The sequence below is a fragment of the Onychostoma macrolepis genome, chromosome 18 (assembly GCF_012432095.1).
Source record: "Onychostoma macrolepis isolate SWU-2019 chromosome 18, ASM1243209v1, whole genome shotgun sequence".
Taxonomy (NCBI): domain Eukaryota; kingdom Metazoa; phylum Chordata; class Actinopteri; order Cypriniformes; family Cyprinidae; genus Onychostoma; species Onychostoma macrolepis.
The window spans coordinates 33,078,871-33,104,721 of NC_081172.1; the positions used below are offsets into that span (position 1 = coordinate 33,078,871).

The window sequence follows — 25,851 nt, forward strand, 5'->3', positions numbered from 1 at the left end:
TGCTGTGTTCAGTTCATCTCTAGAGCCACGAAACGCTGAGCGGCTGCTACAAACAGAAGACGAGTCTGAAACACAGCACAACCTCTCAGTCTATGCACTGATGGTCTATGCATTGCCTTTCACTGAATTTATTTATTAATTTATTTATTTTACATAATGAACACGACAGAATGAAAATTCCAGCAATATTTATGTGAAGAGTAAAGAGAATCATAAATAAATAAATAACTAGCCCATCAAATTAAAAAAATATATTTTTCTTTCTTTTACATCCTTAAAATAAGATACATTTCCCTGAGAAGAAACATGAACAACTGCATAAGAAATTCCGACAAATAAATACAAAAGAAAGAAAGAAAGCTTAATTTTAATGTTTCACCCAATTTAGTATTGCATTTATATATTTTTATTAATATACTAATTGATTAGTATATAAAGTAGTTAGTAAAAACAATATAAAATTTGTATTCATTTCTTTATTTTTATAATGAGGGTATAGTCGGTTTAATGCATTAAATACTGATCAAATAATTAATTTTCATTATGGTGTGGAATGAAGAAATGAACAAATGAGAACTATATGAGAGAAATAAATAAATGAGTGAATAAACGGATAATAAATATTAAAATAAATATTAAAATGCTAAATACATGTAAATAGATAAGTGTAAAAAATTATTCCAGAAATTTACAGTATATTTACAGAAATTTACAGCATTTAAAGTAAAATTCCAGCACTATATGTACAGGATGAGTACAGAGAGCAAAAACATTTAATTAAATTAAAATTAATTTAATATAATTAATAAATGAATCAATTGAACGAACGAACAAATTAATGATTTTTAATTGTAAAGTTTCACCCAATTTAATACTGCATATTCTTACAAATCTGCCACAATTGTACAGAAATAAAATAGATTTGCCTAACTGAATCATTTATTTGCATATATTTTATTTTTTTCTACACTTGGTTCTCCATACAGAGAGCATTTTTGCGGCAGATCTCTCTCTTTCTCTATCTGTGTGTGTTTACTACAGCAGCAGATAGTCTGTGAGATAAGCGCATGAAGGGAGCAGATGTGAATCTTTAATGGCTTTACAAAACACCCTCGACAGCGAGCAGATCTGGGATTGCAGAGCCTGCCTCGCTGTAAAAGAGTGATGCAACGCAATTCCTGCTCACACGGGCCAGATGAGAGCGGCTCACGAGTAAACAGAGATAGATCATCAAATCATTATAGAATACGTACCACAACACAGACAGAGACGATATGCTACGGCCATGAGATGAGATGGGCTTGAAAAATATTTATAAACAACAGACGGGAAGTTTTACCAGTTCGAAAGTAAAAAAAAGTATGGACTAGCACATCAAACTTTAGAAATAAATCCAGGATCTCTCTTCGTATTAGACACTGCAGATCTTTTTTGCTTCTTTTTTTTCTTGTCTTTTCCTGTAAAATATCTGAACATCCTTAAAACAAGACACATTTACCAGAAAATAAAATAAAAAAAAATTGCAGAAGATATTCAGACGTATTTTCTGGGAAAGTATATTCTTATATGTGCGTATTTTTGTCAGAATTTACTAGTGTGAATTTACTAGCACTAGTGTGAGTATTAGGCTACTAGTGGAGGTTCTAGTGTACTTGTGTGAGTACCAGAGTACGAATATACTCGTGTGAGTACTAGAGTGCTAGTACTAGTAGTACTAGTGAACTAGCAGGTGATCAAGTGTATTCGTGTGAGAACTAGAGTACTAGTGTGAGTTCTAGTGTACTATTGTGAGTACTAGAATACTAATGTGAGTACTAGTGTACTGGCGGAGTACTAACAGCACCTATTTAACTAGGTAAAATAAATATGGAAATATATTTAAATGATAAATACAAATGAATAAGTGCAATAAAAGAACAGAAAGTTTAAAAATAAAAAGATTAAAAATGCTATACTAAGCCGGTGATATTTGTTTTGGCGTTAAAGTACTTTTCTTATCCCAGTGTTTGAAAACACTTATTTTTCTATTGCATTTGGTGTAGACATTACAAACAGAACACAACAAGTCTATATTTGTATTATTATATGTATTTATTTCCAGTGAGGAATTGAAGCCACTTACTGTCAGTAATGCTGTTAAATGCAACCTACTCTCATTGTAACTCTTTGCTGACCGGCATAAAGTGTCATAACTGTGACGTGTGAACGTCAGAATCAAGTGTCAGCTGTGAATTCACTCAAACAGCACTGATCAACCAATCACTGTCAGAATTTGTTTATACAATTAGCAGAAGACACATATGGAGAGTGTGGAGATTAAACACTGTTAATACGAGAAAAAAACATAAATGGTGTGATAGGGTAAAACAGTCAGGAGGGGTTAGATGGGCTAGAGGTGTTTCCCGTGACTGAGGGGGTCAGAAATCACCCACATTAATGTGCAGCCCATCAGACAGCTTAATGTTGAGTGTGTGCCTGACCAGTGTTAAATACAGCAGCCTGGAGTCAGATTAAAGAACAGACCACACCATTTAAGGGATTAAAGCAGAGCCTACGAGCTCCAGATTTCAAACACATTTGGGTCAACTTCAAAGTGTCCCTTCTTTCTGTATTTCATACTTATGATAGACAGCGCCACGACAGTCGAAAATTCAATGGGATTATTTAACATGCTGTGTTGAGCTACAGTGACCTCAGCCATCAATTCACCGATGCCTTTCTGCTGCTCTCTGGAGCTTCTCCAACTCTCACACACAACAGAAAGCTGATTCTATATTATAATATAACATAACGCATGATATAACATCATTTTAATATTATATAATATAATTGTATAGTATTTGAGGTTGATACCATGGTTGCCGTATAAGTGTTAAATCACATTTTCCTATCAGTTCCTGGCCTCTGGAGTAAAGTGGAAGAGCCAGTTAATCTCAGAGCAACTTCATTTCCAGGCATCTAATTGAAACTACATTAAGCACAAACACAATGTTGTGTCGCACAAGCAGACAATGATGTAGAGTTCTTCACAGGCCAGAACAAAAGCAGTTTACAGAGGCTGCAGTCATTAGTGTGTGTGTGTCGCAGGGAGGAACAGGATGTAAAGAAGTGAACAGAAGCTTTCAGAGGTTATAGATCAGGCTATTCTCTGTTTAGTGTTCCCTAAAAATGCTCAAACTAATATGATGTTATATTTACACACACACACACACACACACACAGGCAGACTCAACTGATCTTCACAATAACACTAAATAACAATACAAAAAAAGCATGTGTCATAAGACAATAACATATTTTTAATATTTCCCTGACAGGAAACATAATCTAAGCTCAAGTAAAAGCACGTTTTCAGAAAGAAGACCCACGACGAGTGAAATGACCACCATGCTATGTCCTTGAATGAGAACGACTCCTTTACCAACAATTGACCGGTTACAATTATAGACTGATTATACAACTATTACTTGCTGCTTACCTTTACCAATGACACGTGTCCCATTAGCAGTCAAACTGCTAAACTAATGAGAGGTACAATATGTTTTGGCACTGCCGTTTTTTATGGGAATTATTACACACTCCACTCAGAAAGTCAAGAATTAAATGCTGATGAGAAAACACTACTCCCAGCTGAAGACACTGCCACACTCGCTGGAGTATTAGTGTATGTGTGTGGGTACTAGTTTTCTACTGTAACCGTGTGAGTACTAGAGTGCTAGTTTGAGTACTAGAGTTTTAGTGCACTCATGTGAGTACTGGAGTACTAGTGTGAGTTCTAGAGTACTAGAGTGAGCTCTAGAGTACTAGCGTGAGTACTAGACTTCTAGTGTACTTGTGTAAGTACTAGAGTACCAGTGTACTAGTGTGGGTCCTAGAGTACTAATGTACTCATATGATTACTAGAGTACTAGTGTGAGTTATAGGCTGTGTTTGAAATGGCACACTAGCTTACTGCACGGTACACAGTGCATACTGCCTACTATTTTTTAAGAATAATGTGTGAAACAGTATACAATAAGCAACAAATAATGTTTCAGAGTATGCTACAGCGCTGTTACATGACAAACCCTGAACATTAATTTAGCACAGCTGTCGAGGCTGTTACCTTACAGATTAATGTGCTAACCATTCTTTTTACAAAGGCTTGTTAATAAGGCTTCATGCTAGTAAACAAGCTGTTTTATTTCCACTTTTCAAATATTTCCTGTATTTTTATTGAAAATAAATGCCTCTCCAATCTGATATATCATGTGGAAAGGAGAAGAATGAGTTTGGCAAAAGGCAGATTTTACTTGCTACACCAATGATACTACAGATAAACAGGTGTATTTTGCAGTGGTGTTTATTGCAGCCAGGCATTGGAGGGCGGAGTTAATGTAAATAGCCTCTGCCAACAAATAGAGCTATTTGTACTTAGAGTAGATATACATGCCATTTCTTTTTAGGGCTGCTTTACAGTGGAATTGAATTGTGTTTGCATAATTTAAATATTATTTGTATTTATATGCGCTATTTATATATTATATTACCACAATATTATTATTTTTAAAATATTTTTGAAGCAATCTGTACTGTATAAAGCACTATAGAGATAAAGGTGACACCATTAGACTTGATTGGAAACATGCCGCAGAGATTAATGTACAATTTATGTCCTACTAACGATATTGTTTTCAGATACATAGTAATAGTTTTTAGTTTACAGTAACATGTATTGTATATATATATTACATATATGTACATATAAAAGTGTTACATTTATAATCACTATTCCCCGCCTCCAGTTCACTCACACATTTGAAGATAAAATGACACATGGAGCACGTTGCATTGTGGGAAACAGTATCCCATGCAGTGTCTTCAGATGCATACATCAGATTTCAGTAAATGTAGTAGATAATCCGGGAATTCCATGCATACATAAAATTCACATACTATTCACAGTATACATATAGCATACTGCAGTATAGTAGGAGTTGAATGGTAGCATGCCATTCCAAACACAGCTCCTGTACTGATTTAAGTGTATTTGAGGTATATTTAGCAGATTCTGGCAAACATAGTAGGTCATCCGGGTATTTCATGCATAGAGAAAGTTTGCATACTATGCACAGTATACATACTGGATACTGCAGAAATATTAAGAACAGTATGATAGTATGGCATTCGAACACAGCAATAGTGTACTAGTGTACTAGAGTACTAGTGTGGGTACTAGAGTACTCGTGGGAGAACTAGAGTACTAATATACTCGTGTGAGTACTAGAGTACTAGTGTGAGTTACCAGAGTACCCGTGTATTGTTGTGGGTACTAGAGTACTCGTGTAAGTACAATAATACTAATGTGAGTACAAGTGTGCTAGTGTGGGTATTAGACTGCACATGTGAGTACTAGAGTACTAGTGTGAGTTACTCTAGTACCAGTGTACTAGACTACCAGTGTACAAGTGTGGGTACTAGAGTACTCAAATAATACTGCACTTTAAGCTTTCATTTTGATGGAAACTGCAGTAGAGCTTTTATTTTGAAGGAAAACTCCAGCTTCAATGAAAACAGACTTACAAAAACGCATCTCACTACAAATCTAGTGAAACACTGTGATCATCTGCTGCGAAAATAAAGCCTAACTGGTGGCCATGCGTTCCCAAATGTGCGCTAAACTCAGAGCACACGCATTCATTCACTGTGAACAGAGCTTTTCTGAGATTCGCTTTGAAACGTGCAGCGAAAACAGGTTTGATGAAGGTATTAAGCCATATTGTGCTTTCGGTTTTAGTTCGTTTGACAGATACTGTGCCGAAGCATAATGGCCCAAAACACAACTTTAAAGACCTTTTATGTTAGAATAGGAAGTTTAAATATATTTTTAAAACTACACTTCATACCATCATGTGACCATGATAATACCGAGACATCGCTATTGATAATATCGTTACATCCCTAACCACCAGTTATAACGCACGGATCCAGCGTTGGCATGAGGCATTTAGTGTTGAACTAGCCTGTGTGTCTTTGTGTCTTTGGGCTGTTTAGCAGTGTGATCTCATGACCAGGCCAATCAGGCTGGTGTTCACTGTGAAAAGTGCTGTTTGCGTCTGCGACAGTAATGAATACAGGCTCCATCAAGTAGCAGGGTTGAACAACACTCTCATTTAGATTGCTGTTTCTCCTACCAATGCATGTGCTAATTACATTCAAATTAGACCGGTGAGGAAGAGAAGGAGACAAGGACTAATAAAGGGTTTCATTCTTGCCGCTATCATTCTCTCTCACTTTTGTCCGCCTCTCTCTTTCGCTCTCACATTTTCTTTCTGTCTACTTACTTGACTCTTACGGCTACTGTGAGCTCGGCCCAGCTCTGTCAGGTAGCAATTTAGGAGGCAATGTTTGCTGGGACAAGTGGAGGACCAGATGATAATGCAGAGAGGAAGAAAGAAGCACAGTGATGTAATCTTTCCACTAACACTAGAGTGAAATATTGAAGGGTTATCAAGCCGAGCATAAATACGTAAATATGAGCCATGGGTTTAGTGTGTGTGTGTGTGTGTGTGTGTGTGAGGAAGTAAAATATAGATTGAAAGGAAGAGATGAAAAATAGTAGGAGGAGAAAGATAGGAAATAAAAAAATAATAAAAGCGATAATGAAAAGGCTGACGCTGAGGGGGAAATTCACCACCAACGAATTGCACCTAAATGTTTATTTGCACTGTCTGCGCCGTTTTAGCACTCGACTCACTAAACGAATTATGCAAAACAATGCAAACACACCACAAAAAAAAAGAAAAAGAAAAAGAAATGCAGTGCTAAATGCAATTTACATGCAGTTTTACTGTAAAGTTGGTTCTGCATGCCGAGGTCCTGTATCGCTTCTTTAAGATACTACAGCTTGTGCATAATTATTAGGCAAATTGATATTCTGATCATATTTTTTTCCAAGCACATTTTACCAATTCTAAACCACATCATTCTTAATAACTACTATTAATTTTGTATTTAACCATTTATAAGCGATATATAATTGTCCATGAAGGCTGGAAGTGAAAAACTCCTTATATTCAGATGTGCAGAATTATTAGGCAGGTTTTCTTTTACAGATAAAATGAGCCAAAAAAGAGATCTAAATCAGACTAAAGTCAAAAATTATTAAATGCTCATGATAAGGATGCAATACTAATGCAGTACTAGAATTTGCAAAGTTAAGGCATGACCATTGGACAGTGAAATGCTCATTGGGTCAGCACGGTCAGAAAAAACAGGTGGAGAAGAAAAGACAGAGGTTAACTGCAAAAGAATTAAGAATTAAGGTGAAGAATTAGGTGCGAAACCATCAGAAACAGTTTAGTCTCATGCACCATCATTTTAATTATTATTATTATTATTATTATCATCATTATTATCAATTTCCGAGTGAAAATTGTTTTAAAATAATCCATTGAAAATTACTGAACATCTGAAAATATTATTATAACTAAATATCTTTATTTTACATACATTACTTATTAATAATATAATATAATGAATTGAAAATTGTCAACATTTTGTCAACAATTAAGTGTTTACTAGAAATTTCTGAAAAAAAAAATAGTTGAAAATAGTTTCTGATTACATCAATTTGTTTTCAGTGCATTCAAAATTTGCAGACAAAACTCATCTAATGACTCGCTGGCACAGCGCTAGATCATGTTAAACTGGATCGCGGAATAAGACGAGGATTTTCGCTGCAACATCCCATAACCATTTCTGTCGTGACATCAGTAGCAGTTCATCAGTGCTAGACAGTCGCCACAGCAACATCGCCATGGCTACATTATTCACTGCGAAATCACCATGGCTACATTTCTAAGCATCCGAGTTTCTGCGCCGCTCCCTCCCAACTCGCTCCGGCAGTCTATTGACCGCTCGCACTTTTCTCTCCTTCTCTCTGTCTCTTTCTATATCTTTCTCACAGCTTTTACCCAGAATGCTGTGGCAGCAAAGAGAGATGGACAGCGATGATTCCTCTCGATGTAACTCACACACATGCGTTCTCTGAGCTGCTGACATGTGGAAGGACTTTTAAAGCGAGGCCATTGTACTGACAGAGATCTCAGCAGTCAGAAAGGAATCCTCCACATTCAGAAACAGGCAGAGAAACCGAGAAGCGCTCGCCTCCTGTGTTAACTCATTAGCTCCTGCCGCTGGTGTCAGAGGTCCGCTCATCATTCGCTCTCTCCGTCTGTAAGTGTTCTTGTTTTCTCCCAGAGTTTGCAGCTCTTTCTTACTCGAGCTCAAGGTCGATAGCTGCAGATTAACTGAGAAGCATCCTTACGTAACGCTGAGTTCGTGCAGAGCTCAGATCTTACCGCGGCACTGTCGCTGTGTAAATGGATGGATATTCGGCCGCTGTCATCAGAAATGACAGAGCAGTCGTGCCGGAGGAAGTGATGAGAGAATCTTTGAGCCACGTCTGTCATCAGCTGTATATACTGACCAGAGGTCGACAATATGTCATCTTTTATAGTCAGTCGGTGTGTCATCAATCAATAAAGCTTAATGTTAAAATTCATTATGATTAAAAACACAGTCCATCCATACAGTGGGGTCTAAAAATACATGGGAAATCTCAATAAAAATTATTTTAATAAATAATAAAATATTATATAGTTCTATTATATTAAATTATATATAAATTAAAAATATATATACATATACAAATATATACAACAATTTATCACATTTAAATAATATTATATAAATATAAATATTGTTTTAGTAAGAAAAATAGAAAAATCAAAAAGAATTGTCATGATGCAAATATATATATATATATACACACATATATATATATATATATATATATATATATATATATATATATATATATATATATATATACAGTATACACACACATACATACATACATACATACATACATACATATTTATTTATTGGTTTATTTAATAGGGGCCATGCATATTCATGAACATTGTTGTATAAAAAAATACACCATGTAAATATGCCAGAATTATATATAAATATATATATATATATATATATATATATATATATATATATATATATATATATATATATATATATATATATATGTATGTATGTATGTATATATATATATATAAAACTTAAAGAAAAAAAAAGAAAAAATGTTATTTATACAATATATAGCATAATAATATGGAAATCCTAGGGCTGGGCGATATGAGCAAAAATTCATATCTCTGTATTTTTTGGCTGATGTGCGGTATACGGTATATATCTCGGTATTTTGTATTTGGATTAAACAAATAAAGTGAATGTATGAAGTATGAATGTGCATGAAGACATATATTATGTGCAAAAAGGGTTAAAATCACATTACATTCTAACATTGTAACATTGCAATCTAAAAACAAAAATAATGCTTTTAAAGCAGAAGTTAAATTTACTGAACTAAAAATGAAAATAATAAAAAAGCACAGACTAATTGAGTAAAAAGGCTATTTTGATTACCCCATTACACTTTACAGTTAGTGCTATCATACAAATACACTTATTTGTCGGTTTAAAATTCTACATATGTCACATTTATTTTCCAACTACAAATATTTCAGCAAAATGTATATTTTAGCCAGAGTTATTGCACTCCATCTGTTTGGCGCGCGTGGTGGCACTCGTTCTAAATGAAGTCTGTGAAGTTTAGCGGAGAATCGCAAAGCAAAAGCTCACGCACTTCTGACTGCAAAATGGGAATATTTCCATGGCTTTCTAACATTTACAGATGGAGAATATACCTGTGAAATGTAAGTTATGCGTTAAGGACAACAGCATGTCTCTGTCAGCGGCACACGCAGCCTTTCTGTCAGAGCCGCTTTAAACTCAAACTATAAAGTATTGGCTACTATATCTTACGATTTTTTTAAAGCCCTTCATATAAAGCCTGATACATGTAGAACAAATTGTATTATGCACTTTCTCCGCAGCAGTTCAGTCTGTGTCCTCCCTAGATATTTTTTAAGATGCGCTCGTATCAAACTATTAATATCGATATTAACGGTATTGCTTCATACCGTATCGCTTATAAAGAATATATCGATATATCGTACAAACTCGATATACCGCCCAGCCCTAGGAAATCCTATCAGAATTGGCCATTTTTTCAGTCAGATGATTGAGTAGAAAGTCACATTACTTTTTCCTTTTTTTTTCCTTCTGTCTTTTCCTTTATTTATTTACTTACTTATGTATGTATGTTTTACACCAAGACAGTGGTATATTTAAATTTTTAAATTACAAATATTATAAAATATTTTACATTTTCATAGTAACTGTAATAATTTAAATGTGATCATTTTCATTACATTTTAATATTTGCATATGTTTATATTAGCTTTTTTAAGGTGGGATCCGAAGTGAATGACAGACAGGAGCTAATTGATGAATTACATTGTGGCTAATTGAGATTGAGATGAAGTTTCTCTGACCTCAGACCGCATCCAGGCACTTCATTTTCTCTTTCTCAACCTTCACAGACTTCACGTCTATTTTCCCCTCCTCTCTTTCTCTTTCTCTGCCTTGCTCATTCATTTTGGGGCACGTCTGCATTACTTTGTAATTTTTCATTGGGAATTTGGAGAGAAGTGTGACATTTTAACGGGCTTGTTGGAGTCTCGTCCTCTTCCAGAAAACTCTCTTTTGAATACTAAACAGATTTTCCTCTCTTCAGTTATAAAAAGTCCTAAATGACTCACTTAGAAAGACGTTCTGAGCTCCTATTGAGATACAAAGGACTTTTCTTTTATTCAATAACTTTGTGAATGTTTTTTCCACGAATGACTGCACATGACAGCACAGTTTTACCGTGCAATAACTATTAAATAAAGAAATCATTTCATATTTACTTTTTATTTTAATGGTGTGCCACCAAAAAGCCTGTTTTCCATTTCAAACAGCAGATGCTTTAAACACTCTTCAGGTTTTGCAATAAATAGTTACAGAAATGCATCCGTTTGCCGAAGTGTTTCTGATCTAAATCTGACCGCTTTTAATGTGGCGCGTTTTGTTTCAAAGCGAATCTTGGTTGCGCGCTTGTTTGCTGTAGAAAAACAAGCAAGCGAACCACATGAAGCTCAGCTAGGTCAATATTAATTACCAAAGTTGTTGAGCATACAGCAGCTGTTGTAAACAAATGCAAATGCATTTTCATATCAAACAAGGTCGGCGTGATCCCTCCGCTCGCACACGGATTCTGACGCTTGTTTACTAACAAGTTGTAAGGCTGTGGCAGTCAGGATGATCCACAGACGGCTGAGATTCACAGAACGAGAGCACAACCTGACCTTCATCCGTCAGAACGTACTGTGAAATCTCATTGGAATTGTACATTATACATTAAATATCCTCTGAACAGACACATGTTAGCATGCAGTGTTAAGTCTTCATCCAAGCACAAAAGGCCCGTTCCCATTTCAAAGAAGCAATCTGTGAAATAATCATCCACTTTCTCATTTAACAATGACGCCGATGCCTATTGAACCATAATTGAACCATTTATTATTTTCTCCCTGTTTGGGTTTGGCGATGAGAAATAGATGAGGGAAGTCCATGAAGCCATCGCGGCGGAGATTTTAATTGACTTCCGATTGTAAAAACATTGAGGATTTTAGAGCAAAATAAATTTTACCCATATGAGTGTTGCCTTTACGTAGAACACGAAAGAGGATATTTAGCAGAATGTTCATGCTGCTCTTTTTCATAGAGAGGAACTTTAAGTATCGCAGCAGTCAGGATTTATAAAGCCCTACGATAGATTGTGTGAAGATGAGTGAAAGTTAAGGACCTTTGCCCTTCTACTGACCATTCTACTGAATAATGCCTTCTGTGATATACAGAGAAAAGTTGTGAAGGTGAGATGACATTTGTCATGTTTAGGTCAACAGAAAAAAAAAAAAAAAACTTATGGAAATAATCTTTTGGTTAGGTTCAGGATTATTATAGTAAAAAAAAAGCTATGTTTGTACTTGAATTAATATATAAACTAGTGCTGTCAATTGATTAAAAAATTGTATCGTGTTAAATCACAGTCATAAACTGTGATTAATCATGATTAATCACAAATTTAAAATACTAGGATTTACCTGTAAATGTGTTGAAATAAAGAATTGCATGAAACTAGTTTAAGGAAACAGAACCTTTCACACTTCCGCAGGTATGAGACATAATCCGTATTATTCTTTTATCATTATTCTTTTGTTTTTATTCAGCCATTATCAGCCTTTAAACTGGCAATAAAACGTTTACCAAGCCACATCGCTTCAGTCCCAGTCTACATTTACCCAACTATTATCAAAAGTATTTCTAAATAAATACAACAAAACATTTCTTGCGACCTTACGTGAAGTATTATGACAAAATGCATTATGAAGAAGAATTGGACCTGTTCTGCAGCTGCATTAGAGCTAACATTAGCATCATGCTACATAAGACAATTTATGAGATTAATAGTACACTTTTACTCAGAACTCACTTCAAACCACCATCGAGTGTTTGTAATAACTTCCTTTTGCCATCACATGTGGGATTTGGTCGTTTACTGTTGTTAAAATATGCTATTTATAGCCTTTTATATCGCTGCACAAATTAGCATTTCAGATGTACACATTAAACTCAAGAAAATCACATACAAATATCCTATCGTAATCGTGTGTTTATTATCTTATATAATCTATAGTGGCTGTTGTCATGTTTATTTCTGCTGTGTAAAAGCCTTAACATGTGCTCTGCTGAAACTCACGTTGTTTGTGATGTTACCACCACTCCATTCTTAAGTGTATTATATTTGTAAGATACATTCCAAGTATAATACACATTAATAAAAGGATCTATTTTAATTTTTATTTGTCTATATACACTTTGGGTGGCCGCGGTAAATTATAAAAGTAGCCCAAAAAACCGCAACCCATGGCTCTGTAATTTTTCCCGCGACTGTATTTTCAAAATAGCCCACTTGTGCCGTTACCCTGGCAACACTGTGCTGTACCCTCATCACACAATGATAGATAACCTTCCGCGCTTCGATTACAGCAAGAAGATGGGGTCAAACCTTATCAAACGATTAATTTGCGTTAAAAAAAATTAACGCGTTAAAATGTTTTGATTAATCGCATGCTTTAACGTTGACACCCCTAATATAAACATAACATATTTTTCTTAATTATATACATGCATGGGTGTGTAACAAAAATGAAGTAAAAATGAACAAAAACTATATCTCGTTTTACTACTAAAACTGAAAAAAAATGCACAAAAAAATGACAAAACTTTACAAAAATTATAAAGAAAACAGAAAATGTAAAATTAGACGCGGATTCAAAATGGTAATAAAAACTGTAACAGTATCTCAGTGGTATTAAATGTACACTGGTGGTCTCAGAATGAGCATCAGTGCTGTTTGCTCTCACCGGTGATGGTGACGGACGCTTGTCCTTCCTCGCCCAGCAGCGGGTTGTTCAGTCTGCAGCTGTAAGTGCTGTTGGGCTCCAGGATCACGGTCAGGACGCTCTTCACACTGAACAGACCCTCCTCGTTGGCCACCTGTGAGACCGTAACGTTATCGGTCAGGTTGCGTCCGGCTCCGTCTTGCCACAGCACCTCTGCCTCAGGATAACCTCCGTACGCCACACAGCTGAGGGCCACTGCATCGCCAGGCTTCAGGGCCGACTCCGGGCCCCAGGTGACCAGCGGCTTGGAGAACGGAGCTGTGATGGACCAAGACAGAGAGACAAAGAGAGAGGACTAGTTAGTGTGTGTAACACATACCTGCAAACCTCCGGTGGTCTGGAGCAGGGTCATTACTGTTAACTACAACTACAACAAAACAAAACAAAATAAAATAAAACACAACAAAATAAAAAAATAAATGTTGAACCACTAAAATGACTAACTAGAAATTAATAAACAACTAAAAGTAAAACTAAAACTGAAATAAAAATAAATTAAAACTTAATCGTAATATAAAAAATAAAAAAAACACGAAAAAAAAGGAAAATCACAAAAGTACATAAAATAAAAATAATAATAATAATAATAATAATAATTTTTAAAGAAAACTGAAAATATAAAAATAAAAGCTACTTCAAAATACTAATAAAAACTATAATATCACAAAAAAACCCCACTAAAACAACATAACATACTAAACCATAACATGGTAAAAAATGGCAATTTAAAGAAGTTTACAGTTTAAATACCTACAAGTTTTGACAAAAACAAATAGTTGTATTTAAGAAAAGTAAAAATTATGGTAACACTTTATTTTAAGGTCTCTTAACTAGTTGCTAATTAGCATGCATATTGATAGAATATTAGCCATTTATTAGTAGTAATTAGGCACATATTAATGCCTTATTCTACATGACCTTATTCTACATCCTAATCCTACCCAATACCTGAACTTAACAACTACCGCACTAACTATTAATAAGCAGCAAATTAGGAATTTATTGAGGGAAAAGTCGTAGTTAATAGTTAATAAGTGTTCCCTATTCTAAAGTGTTACCAAAATTATATTTCATATATCAGAAAATGGCATCAAAACTTCTTCTGAAGACAGTCAGTTCCCTTCAGAGATACATTTATAAAAACTCCTCGATTTGCACAAGCCATGTGAATGCCGTGTTTCAGTGTCAGAGCGGTGAGTTTCAGCGGAAGCCGATGAGTTTGCAGGTAAAGCAGCTGAAAGCGGGTGAGGGCGCGCAGCATTTAGCAGAGCGATATACCACTGCCTTCACCTGGGGACATGATTCCCATTAAATTGTTAATTACATTCTAGGAGCTTAGCATAAAACACACATGCTCAAGATCAGACGGAAATCGTCTGCTGACACGCTCATCTATGCCCACTTCCTCAGCAGGGACACAAAACCACAGGCGGGGAGGCTTCTGGGAAATGGGCCGCTTGTAAAGTGTTTTTGTTGGGGTGATGAAGAAATCAGCGCCGCCGTCCCTCGAGCGCACACACGCAGGGAGCCCGAGACCGCCTTATTCCCACAGACAATCACCATTCAGCAAACACAAAAGTTGGGCGCTGGGCCGACGGGAGGGAAAGCAATCAGACGGCTGTGGGGTCGCCGGAACTGATGCCAAGAAGACTTTATAACCTCTAGCTGCTGCAGAGCCGGCGCCAGCGCAGCACTGATGAGGGGGCGACTGAGGTAACGAAAGGGGGCGATGACGTAGCGCAAAGTTAAGAAAAAAACATACGTGGCCCATTCACATATCTGTCAGACCATAAACAAACCTGCCTGCGCTACTAGCACAACTATCAGATTACTGGGTTCACACAGATAGTGTTTAGGTCACGAGACAGGTCAGTGGAAGTTTTTTTTTTTTCAGTGCCGTGTTTTAGAATGATGTATTATGTGCGAGAAGCTGCTATAAAGACCTGAGACGAGAGTGCAGCATTCAGACACAAATTCAAACACATCCGTAGCGCATTTACTTTGAAATACAATGGAAAAGTACCACAGTAGAATGAAAAATGCGTTCTTCTGAGTGAATGACCCTACTAAAAGGTACTTAGCAAATACAAATGGCAGAGTATTGAATAAAACAAAATCGCATCAAATTCGAAAATCTGACATCCAGGCAGCAGTTTTACCACAGATACAGTCTACAGACAAGTGATACCACCAGAAATACTGAATTGTGTCTGCTTTACAATGAAACGCAAGCTTATTGCGACCGCTTCCCTGACATTACACATTAATTGCGGCCCATTTAACAGATGCATCATTTCTTGAACAGCAACAAACAATACAGCAAAATAATCAACTAACTACAATCATCTAGCCCTCTATTAAACATTTAAAAATTATTTCATCATACCTTTAGCTTAGTCAGTAGTGCTGCATAATGCCTGCATTCAGTTGAACCGCTTGCGTGAGTCAGATGAAACAATTAAAATGCGACTTTGTGAAACAGACTGTCCTAAATTGTTGCTATAATTGCATCATATTAATGCTAGAAAGCCTATTAATTTGGCAACTGTGTTTTTTAAATAAACCATTATATTTCATAAATGAAATCTATTTTCACACTCATCTTGAGTGAGGGGGCGATATAGTCTGAGTGTAAAAAGTAGAAAAGTATGAATAAAACTTAAAATAAATACATAAATATATAAAATATATATTAAAAAAAATAGAAAATGCACAATATTTGTTGACAAAGTGATGGAATATAAAGTAAACTAACTATAACTATAACTATAAATATATAATTTTATATATATTTTAATTTTACATATATATATATTTTTGGGGAAATTGTTATAGCCTATGTGAGCAAAGTCAGTACGTTTTAGTCCAACGCAATAGAATTAACTAACATTTTGAGGAAAAATAAATGTACTCATCATTCAAACTTTTATGACTTTCTTTCTTCTGCGTAACAAAGACAGTTTGAGAAAGTGTATAAATGTGTGTATATATATATATATATATATATATATATATATATATATATATATATATTCTTTTTTTTTTTTTTCAATGGTCACCAAAACGGTTCAGTTACCAACATCCTTCAAAACATCTTTCTCTCGGAAGAAACAAACTCATGCAGGTTTATAATGACACGAGGAGAGTAAATGATGACAGAATGATCGTTTCTAGGTGAACTAGTCCTTTAAGTGTCACAAAAACCATATATGAGAATATAACGATTACAGATGACACATATCCGTGGTGCTAATTGAAAATCTCCAGAACAAGAAACCGCTGCAGTATACCCTGAATGTGAACTCAAAATAATCCCGCTAATAAATATTAAGAATTCTAATGTATAAGAGTGAAAATGACACGACTGTTTTTGTTTAATCTTCATTAGACGTACAGAAGCAGACAGGAGTGGTGCGTCGCAGAGCATTAATATCACTTAATTCAATGCATTGAAAGAGAAAGGCGAAACAGAGAGAGGAGAATGGGAAAATGCCATCTATAGATCATAAATAATGATGTACTCCGGTGAGTCTGAGTGCATTCAGCCATAAAAATAATAACACATATAGCAGCTACAGCTGAGCACCATCAATCACAGCAAATCCCAACAATCGATACGACTGGATATTGATCAGGCTCGTCGTGAGAACCGCATATAAATGATCGTGCTCATTACTGGGCCTTTGCAGAAGCATTTTATGACAATCCTCAAGATGTGCAACAACATCAATCACACACTGTATGTCATATACATAATAACACACATTACTGTAAAGTACATATACAGTACATAATGACAGTACTTGATATCTGGTATCCGTTCAGAGGCCTGCAGCACTGCCAGCAATAATATTTCAGTTATAAATATCTGACTGCCGTCTCATATAGATGATATGCATTCTATAGGAGCAGTAGATTCTGTAGACAGTCGATTTTCTAGATTAAAGGAACGCTCGGGTTCAATACAACTTAAGCTCTATTGATAGCATCTGTGGCATAATGTCGATCATCACAGAAAATTATTTCAACTTGTTTCTCAGTTTATTAAAAAATGCAAAGAGGCACTTACAGTAGAATCACACCAGCAAGCAACCAGTCAATTAGTGAGGTTAACTCATTTGAGATTTTTGTTTTTTTGCACATTAATTAGCACATTTGCGAGGTTTTTTTGTTGTTGTTGTTTTTGTTTGTGTGTGTTAATTAGTGCACTGTGTTGATTTAGCTGTGAGTTTGGACAGAAAAATCCTCTCAGAGAAACTGTGATAATTTACTTAAAAATATAATTTATCATCAATCACTCAGACCCATAAGAGTTTGGTTCATCTTTCAAACACACATGAAGATATTTTGAAATTAAATCTGAGAGCTTGATTAAATGCTTCAAAAAGTTCATAAAACATAATAAATTAAGTGGTTTAATCCAAGTATTCTGAAGACACACATTCACTTTATATGATGATTATTAAATTAAATATATTTTCGTTAGGCTTTTAGTTCGTAACGCATAGAAAACAATCACTATTATTAGTGAATAATTCAAATTATGTTTAAAAATAAGGCTCTGTGAGTTACTGTAAGTGGGATTTTTGCTTTAAAAAAAACTGTGAAAAGTCAAAATTATTATTTGACCACAAATGCTGCTGACAGAGCATAACTTTAATGCATCTGATAAATGCATATGAGCAAACTAGCATGTACATTCATGGTCAAATGATTGGAATGATTACATTTTTTTATATTGTTTTTTAATAAAAAGTCTCTTCTGCTCACCCAGGCAGCATTTATTTGATCAAAAATAATGTAAAATTGTGAAATATTATTCAAATTTAAAACAGCTGTTTTCTAGTGAATATCTGTTAAAGTGTAATTTATTTCTGTGATGCGCAGCTGTATTTTCAGCATCATTACTGCAGTCTTCAGTGTCACATGATCTTCAGAAATCATTCTAATATGCTGATTTGCTGCTCAACAAACATTTCTGATTATTATCAATGTTGAAAACAGTTTTAGAATGATTTCTGAAGATCATGTGACACTGAAGACCGCAGTAATGATGCTGAAAATACAGCTGCGCATCACAGAAATAAATTACAGTTTAACAGATATTCACTGAGAAAACAGCTGTTTTAAACTGTAACAATATATCACTTTTATGTACTATTTTTGGTCAAATAAATGCAGCCTTGGTGAGCAGAAGAGTTTTTAAAAAACATTTAAAATCTTAATTATTCCACACTTTTGCCATTCATCTCATTATTTTCCCAGAGCTACATGTTTATCACGCTCCCTAAGTGCAAAACCCTGGACTCTGGGTAGTTCCTATACTCTCAGAAATAAAGGTACAAAAGCTGTCACTGCGGCGGTACCTTTTCAAAAGGTACATGTTTGTACCTAAAAGGTCAGTTTTGGTACCTCAAAGATACATATTAGTACTTAAAGTGTACATATTTGAACTTAATAGGTACAAAAGTGTACCTTTTGAAAAGGTACCGCCCCAGTGACAGCTTTTGTACCTTTATTTCTGATAGTGTAGCAAAGTCCACTAAAGGAGGTAGAGCTTTATCACATTTGGCTCCCAAACTCTGGAATAGCCTTCCTGATAACATTCGGGGTTCAGACACACTCTCTCTGTTTAAAGACACATCTCTTTAGCCAAGCATTCATATAATATATCTCATAACCTTGTACTTCAGCTACAGTATATCTGATCAAATGCACATTATCATTCTTTTGCTTGGTTGGAACAGCAGCTATGCTAATTTCGTCTCTATGTGCTCCTCTGTTTCTGCCACAGGACTTGCATCCCGAGGTAACTACACAAGCTTCAGTCTGGATCCAGCCCTTACAAAGACCTGAGATGAGATGATGCCAACCTCTCAGAGGACCTCAGATGATGCTAACCCTGGAACAACATACAAAACTACCAAATTGTGCTTAATCTCAACATATAATCACTGCAGTTAATAGTGTTCACCGTTTGTTTGATTGCATGTAATTTGTAACTAACTGCATGACTTTTACTGTACCTTTCTGCCATAGTCACCACTAATAACCTACTCCTAAATATAATGTAGAAACTTAACATTTTCTGTAAAGCTGCTTTGCAATGATTTGCATCATGAAAAGAGCTATACAAATAAACTTGAATTGAAAAATTGAAAAATTGAAAGTCCCGTGTGATTTGTGATTGGTTACCTGCGACTTGCATCAGCATGGCTCCGCTGCTGTACGTCTGAACCCTGACGAAACACGAGTAGCTTCCCTCATCCGCCACACGCACTCTCCTCAGCAGCAGCGAGGCGTTTCCGGAGCGGAGCTGGTCTGGGAACAGGCCGGTGCGGTTGGCGAAGCGCTCCTCCTGATCGCTCAGCTGATCGCGGCTCTGCCAGAAGCTGTGGACGGCGCGCTTGGTGTCCGAGAGCTGCCAGAACACGCTCAGGTCAGACAGGTTAAACGCTGAGACGCCTGAGAAGGAGCAGTTGAGGACGGTGTCCGTCCCGAACAGAGCCACCACAGGGGATTCTGGGACATGGACGTCAAGAGCTGCAGAGACACCGAGAGCACAGGCATTAGGAAGCACATCTTCATTGATCTCGTCAGATAAAAGAGCTTGATGAATAATGAAAACACATTGTACGTTTCAGAACTCAAAACTTCCTCCTCAGAGCGAAAAGAAGAGCTTTAATAGAAACTGAGCTGATAACCAAAACATCAAAGTTTGTCTGGTTAGGGTGGTCCAGCAAAAAACATATTTCTGCAAATCACAACCATTCAAAAAAATAAAAATGTATATATGTATGTGTGTGTGTGTGTGCATACAGTATATATATATATATATATATATATATATATATATATATATATATATATATATATATATATATATATATATTTATTTATATTTTATTTATTTTTTTTATTTTTTTAAGAGTTATATAGATGTACAAAAATGAACAATTAGCATTACATATTAAATGAAATAGATCACATAAATTCAAGTTTTAAAATATTTTATCAGCAATATATAAATATATAATGCATTTTAGAGCAGAACTAGAAAAAAAAAAAAATCACTACACAAATGTTCATGATTTTAAACATTTATTTATTTCCATTACTTTTTTAGGCCTTGAAATCACACTAGGTTTTTTTGTTTTTTTTCCCTCCATGTTTGCAATGATTGTGGGAACCCGGTCTTTACAACACAAACACATCTTACCAACATAATAAGACCACAGGGATAAATGAATGAATGAATAAATAAATAAACAGTGTCCCCTTTATGACTGACAAGCACTTCAAGACTTCCATGGCACACACAAACAAACTAATATTGACACGCAGTGTTTTTGTCACCATGATGGAGAGACGGAGGCCCTCACTGTAATAAATACACATCAGCATTTCCATTTGAGATGAGGATTCTTAATTATTCTGTCAGCTCTTCATCTAAACTAACAGTAGAGCATCCCATCCGAACACAAGAGACAAGAGAGACAGAGAGAAAAGATATTAAAGCCTTCTGATGGGTTCAGGAAAAAATGTTTTAATTTATGCATGTGAACTATAATTGATTCTTAAAGTGTGTTTGATAACTCACGCATCTGACTGCAAGAAAGTAAAGTCTTAAGAAATGGCCTTCTTTACTCACACTGGCCTGTCTGCCATCAGAAAAGCAAAGTTCTGGATAATAACAGGCTCTGAGTGGAGAAGCCGACTGACAAACACCGCTTACATAAGAATATCAGCGAGTCAAACAAATCTACATTGGCAGGAACTATGAACAAATCCTGCTGTTCAAGCAATACGGGACTCAGCAGCTTCCAATGACGCTCTGTACGTGACGTTCTCATGCTTTATTTTGGTAATAGCACATTTACAGCGTCTCACCGTCCCAGCCAGGAGGAGCTAGCGACAGGAGCAACTGACGTCACGGAAACTTCAGGAACGCGTCTGTTCTCAGCGAGCTGCTCACACCGTCATTAATGAAGCTCAAATCAACCTCAATCTGCTGCCACACAGGGGACAGTGCTGTGTGTGTGTGTGTGTGTGCGGCGTTTTGTGACAAGCGAGGACATAAATGTGTATAATGACAAGGGTATGACAGGTATTACAAGGAGAAGGTGACTTTTCAGGACATTACTCCATGTCCCACTTTTCAAAACACTTATAAATCACACAAAATGGAGTGTATTGAAAATCTGAAATAGCAGAAAATCTCCTGTAAGGGGTAGGTTTAGGTGTAGGGTTGGTGTAGGACAATAACACATACAGTTTGTAGAGTATAAAAACCATTAGGCCTATGGAGAGTCCCCACTTTTCACAAAAACAAACATGTGTGTGTGTGTGTGTGTGTGTGTGTGAGTGTGAGTGTGTGTGTGTGTGTGTGTGTGTGTGTGTGTGTGTGTAAATTGTGACAATGAAACGGGAAAAGACTTTATAATATTCCATTATAAAACAGAACATTCCAGTCTCAGATGCTCAAGACTGCGTTGTGCCACAGTATAAGATTTAAACACTTATTTGCACATACTGTAGTATAAATACATTAAAAACAGCTATAAACCTAGCATACTACACTAAATTACTGTATTACAACAAAAATACTCCAGTTTTGTTTTACAAGAAAATACTTTCATTTTTTTTTTCTACTTCACAATGTTATATTTAATTGATGTGTTATTTGCTGTTTCTTTGTAATTATTTTTGACAGGTATTTTTAAGTATTTGAACACTTAATAAAACACTTATAAAAATATATATATATATATATATATAATATTTTTATTTTTAAATAAAATAAAACAAAATGTCTGTCTGTAGTAATAATATAATATAACATAACATAACATAAGATAATATAATATAATATAATATAATATAATATAATATAATATAATATAATATAATATAACATAATATAATATAATATAATATAATATAATATAATATAATATAATATAATATAATATAATATAATAGTAACTGTCAGTTACTGTCTAATCAGTAAGATTTGTAATGTTTTTGAAAGAAGTCAAGTCACCATTATGCATATAGCACTTTTACAATGCAGATTGTGTCAAAGCAGATTTACAGTATTAAAAAGGGAAATAGTGTATCGTTCTCCTCTGGCCAGACGAAACCAGCAGTTTAATTCTAGGCTGCACCAATGTCAGATTGTGCAGAGGACTCATCTGGTTCCCGAAGTCTCTTCTGTTCACTAAGGCTGCATTTATTTGATCAGAAATACAGAAAAAGCTGTAATATTGTGAAATATTATTACAGTTTAAAACAACTCATTTTCTATTGTAATAGATTTTAAAACATTATTTAATCCTGTGATGCAAAGCTGAGTTTCAGCATCATTATTCCTGCTGAAAATTTTTGTAACATTGTAAATGTCTTTACTTTTTGATCAATTTAATGCATCCTTGCTGATTATTGCCTTATTATATTAGTAATATGAATATAACAAAAAGACTGACCCAATTTACTTTAATGGTAAAATTAAAATAAAATAAAACAGTCTCTCTCTAGATATTAGCATCAGCTTCATCAAGGGTCAAACAAAAAGAAAAAGAATACTTTTATAAAGCAAAGATTCATAAAATTGTTCAAAAAGTAGTTTATAATGTGACAAAAGATTTCCGTTTCAAATAAATGCTGTTCTTTTGAACTTTCTATTCATCTGTAAATAATTGAAAATAAAATAAATAAAATAATTTTGTATTTAAAAAAAAATAAATAATAAAAAAGTTTCAAATATCGATTGATTCTAATAGATAATTTATAGATGAAATAATTAAAATAGCCCTGAATCAGATTCAGTACGATCACTGCAATAAGTTAAAATGTGCTGTTTCTATCTGATCTGACCAAAAACAATAGTGAATCAAAGGTTGAATCAAAGTCAATTTATTTAGACGTTTCCCCATGGAAATACACTTTAGGTTCCCTTTACAGTGTACAGCTGGTAATGTACACGAATGGCTTTATCCGTAAATGCTATATATATACGTATATATAATCACCAGCTGATTTATGAAAACAATTAAAAGATTAAAACACGCACTCAAGCAGAAACAGCAGAAATATCTGGTTCAATAGCTTCAAACTAAAGCACTGAAGAGCAGTGAAAAGAGCTCCAGATCCTCATTCAGACGCTTTAAATGTGAATCTGGCCCGTGTCTGCGCTGAATGCCAGGATTAGGAATTATGTAAGAGTGCTGGAAGAGTCTAAATACCAGCCATGATTGATCTGGAAGACGCTTTCAGCCCAGCAGCAGGGAAGCAGACGTCAGCTGTAGGTGTGCGTTTGAGCAGAGAGACGGTGAAATAAGGTGGGCTAATCTGAATTTACATCCGCCACTTTGTGTTAAAGGGGTCATGACATGGATTTTTTTATTATTTTAATATGTTCTTTGAGGTTTACTTATAATGTTAATGACATTTTTGCACAAAAAAACAAATAAATATGTGGAAAAATGATTATTTTCAACCCTCATTCTGACCCTCTCTCAGAAACAGACTGTTTTTAAGGGGCGGGTCCTTTAAGGCTTCTCAGTAATCAGCCGCTGTTATGATTGGCTAACGTCACTGCATAGGAAACAGTATCAGTGCCCCAGTTATGGGAAGTTTGGATCATTTGACCGACTCGGACCTTTGAGTCTCGTTCAGCAAAATGAACTTTTTGAGTCATTCTGTTCATTTTAGCAAAATATAATTAAAATGTTACGTGTTACTTCCCTAACACATTTACGACTGAACGAATCACTCCCCGAGACGACTTGTTCTTCCTGAGTCACATTAAAGATTTGTTCAAAATGAATGAATCGTTCAAGAACGACCCATCACTACTATTGCATGTTTTCAGTGCTTTGACAACAATCAAAATTAAACGGTTATTTCCAGACAAAGCATCAAGAAATCATTTACTTAAGGTTTGTGATGCAGCTGCAGTCAGATCTAGTACCGCTTCATCTTTCAGCAAATTATTCTTTGTAAACTCTCCATGACACTGTGTCTCAATTACAAAACAAAATGCTCCGAACAAACATACAATCCTCTGACACGATCCGGGATGCCATTAAAAATAAACTATCTACTTGTTCCTTTACGCTGGGATCCTTCTGAATCTGATATCTGTACAAAGACGCGAACGAGCTGTTTAAACCAAGCCCATCAAAGCAAAAGTTCTTTCACTCCATTTGTCTGATTGACGACAGACTCGAACGTGGACTGTCAGAAAGTATCCAGTGTAGACAAGGTAGCGGCAGTGAATGTAATTTATATTTGATTTTGATGCAACGCAACGCTTTTTTAAGCGACTGAACGCCGGTGGGCGGGGCCTATGTTAATGTCTTCATCTGGAGGCAGTGTAAAGAGAGAGAGAGAAACCGGAACCTGTGCGACCGCAATCAAATTTAAGTCATTACGGCCCTCATAAATGCTGCCACACACCCGCCGCTGTTTATTTACAGCTCCTTTGTCTCTCTATAGCGCTTCTCTCCTCCATTATTCCTTCTTTTGAGTGCATTTCTTGCGTTTACAGAGAAGAAATGTAGTTGATTGAGCAGATGAGAACGAAACCTTCAGAGGAACTCAGGTTGGCATGAATTAAACACATTATACATACCTACATTTTTGTATTACACTAATTAATCTGAACAGATGTCATCCAGCTACATGGCATTAATGATAATTTGGACTAATTTGTTGTTTAATTACATATAATGACGTCTAATTGGATAGGAATCCATGTGATATGAAACGGACCATCAATCTCTCTATAGATATTAGCATCAGCTTCATCACGGGTCAAACAAAGACAAAATAATACTTTTGTTAAACAAAGATGCATGAAATAGTTCAAAAGTGATGTTTATAATGTTACAAAAGATTTCTGTTTCAAATAAATGCTGATCTGTGCTGTTCAGTCCTGGAGGATGTCACATTTAAATACACTTTAGGTCTAGTCTACACATCTAAAAATACGCTACAAATATAATATTCCACTTTCACACTGAGTCACTGAGAGTAAATGAAGTTTCCTGAGTGTGTGCGGTGTGACAGGCGGACTGTATCACACACACTCATCCTGCCTTTATCTCCCTCCGTCTGCTCACACTGGAGAAAATCTCTCAGCCGTTCAGAGCTGCCATGATGTCATTTCCTGTGAGTCACATGACATTTACAGCGCAGTTGATTGGCTACAAAATCCCAATGACCAATTAAAAAAATGTTTTTTTTTTTTTTTTTTCTTGCAGTTCTGGGTTTAATTTCACAATTTTACTTTTTTTTCAGAACTGAACTGTTAGAAATTAACTCAGAATTGTGAATTGTGATATAAAAAGTTGCAAACTCAGAATTTAGAGGAAAA

The 25,851-nt window shown here is 35.3% G+C and overlaps 1 protein-coding gene across 1 annotated transcript in view; it reads right to left on the reverse strand.

Moving 5' to 3' along the window:
- The window catches only part of cd276 (CD276 molecule), a 103,860-nt gene that overhangs the window by 61,484 nt on the left and 16,525 nt on the right, over positions 1–25,851 (reverse strand). The window contains exons 3-4 of the mRNA XM_058751277.1: positions 19,668–20,015; positions 13,434–13,730 (exon numbers count right to left, since the gene is read on the reverse strand). Coding sequence (XP_058607260.1) covers positions 13,434–13,730; positions 19,668–20,015 — 645 coding nt within the window. The remainder of the gene's footprint in view (positions 1–13,433; positions 13,731–19,667; positions 20,016–25,851) is intronic.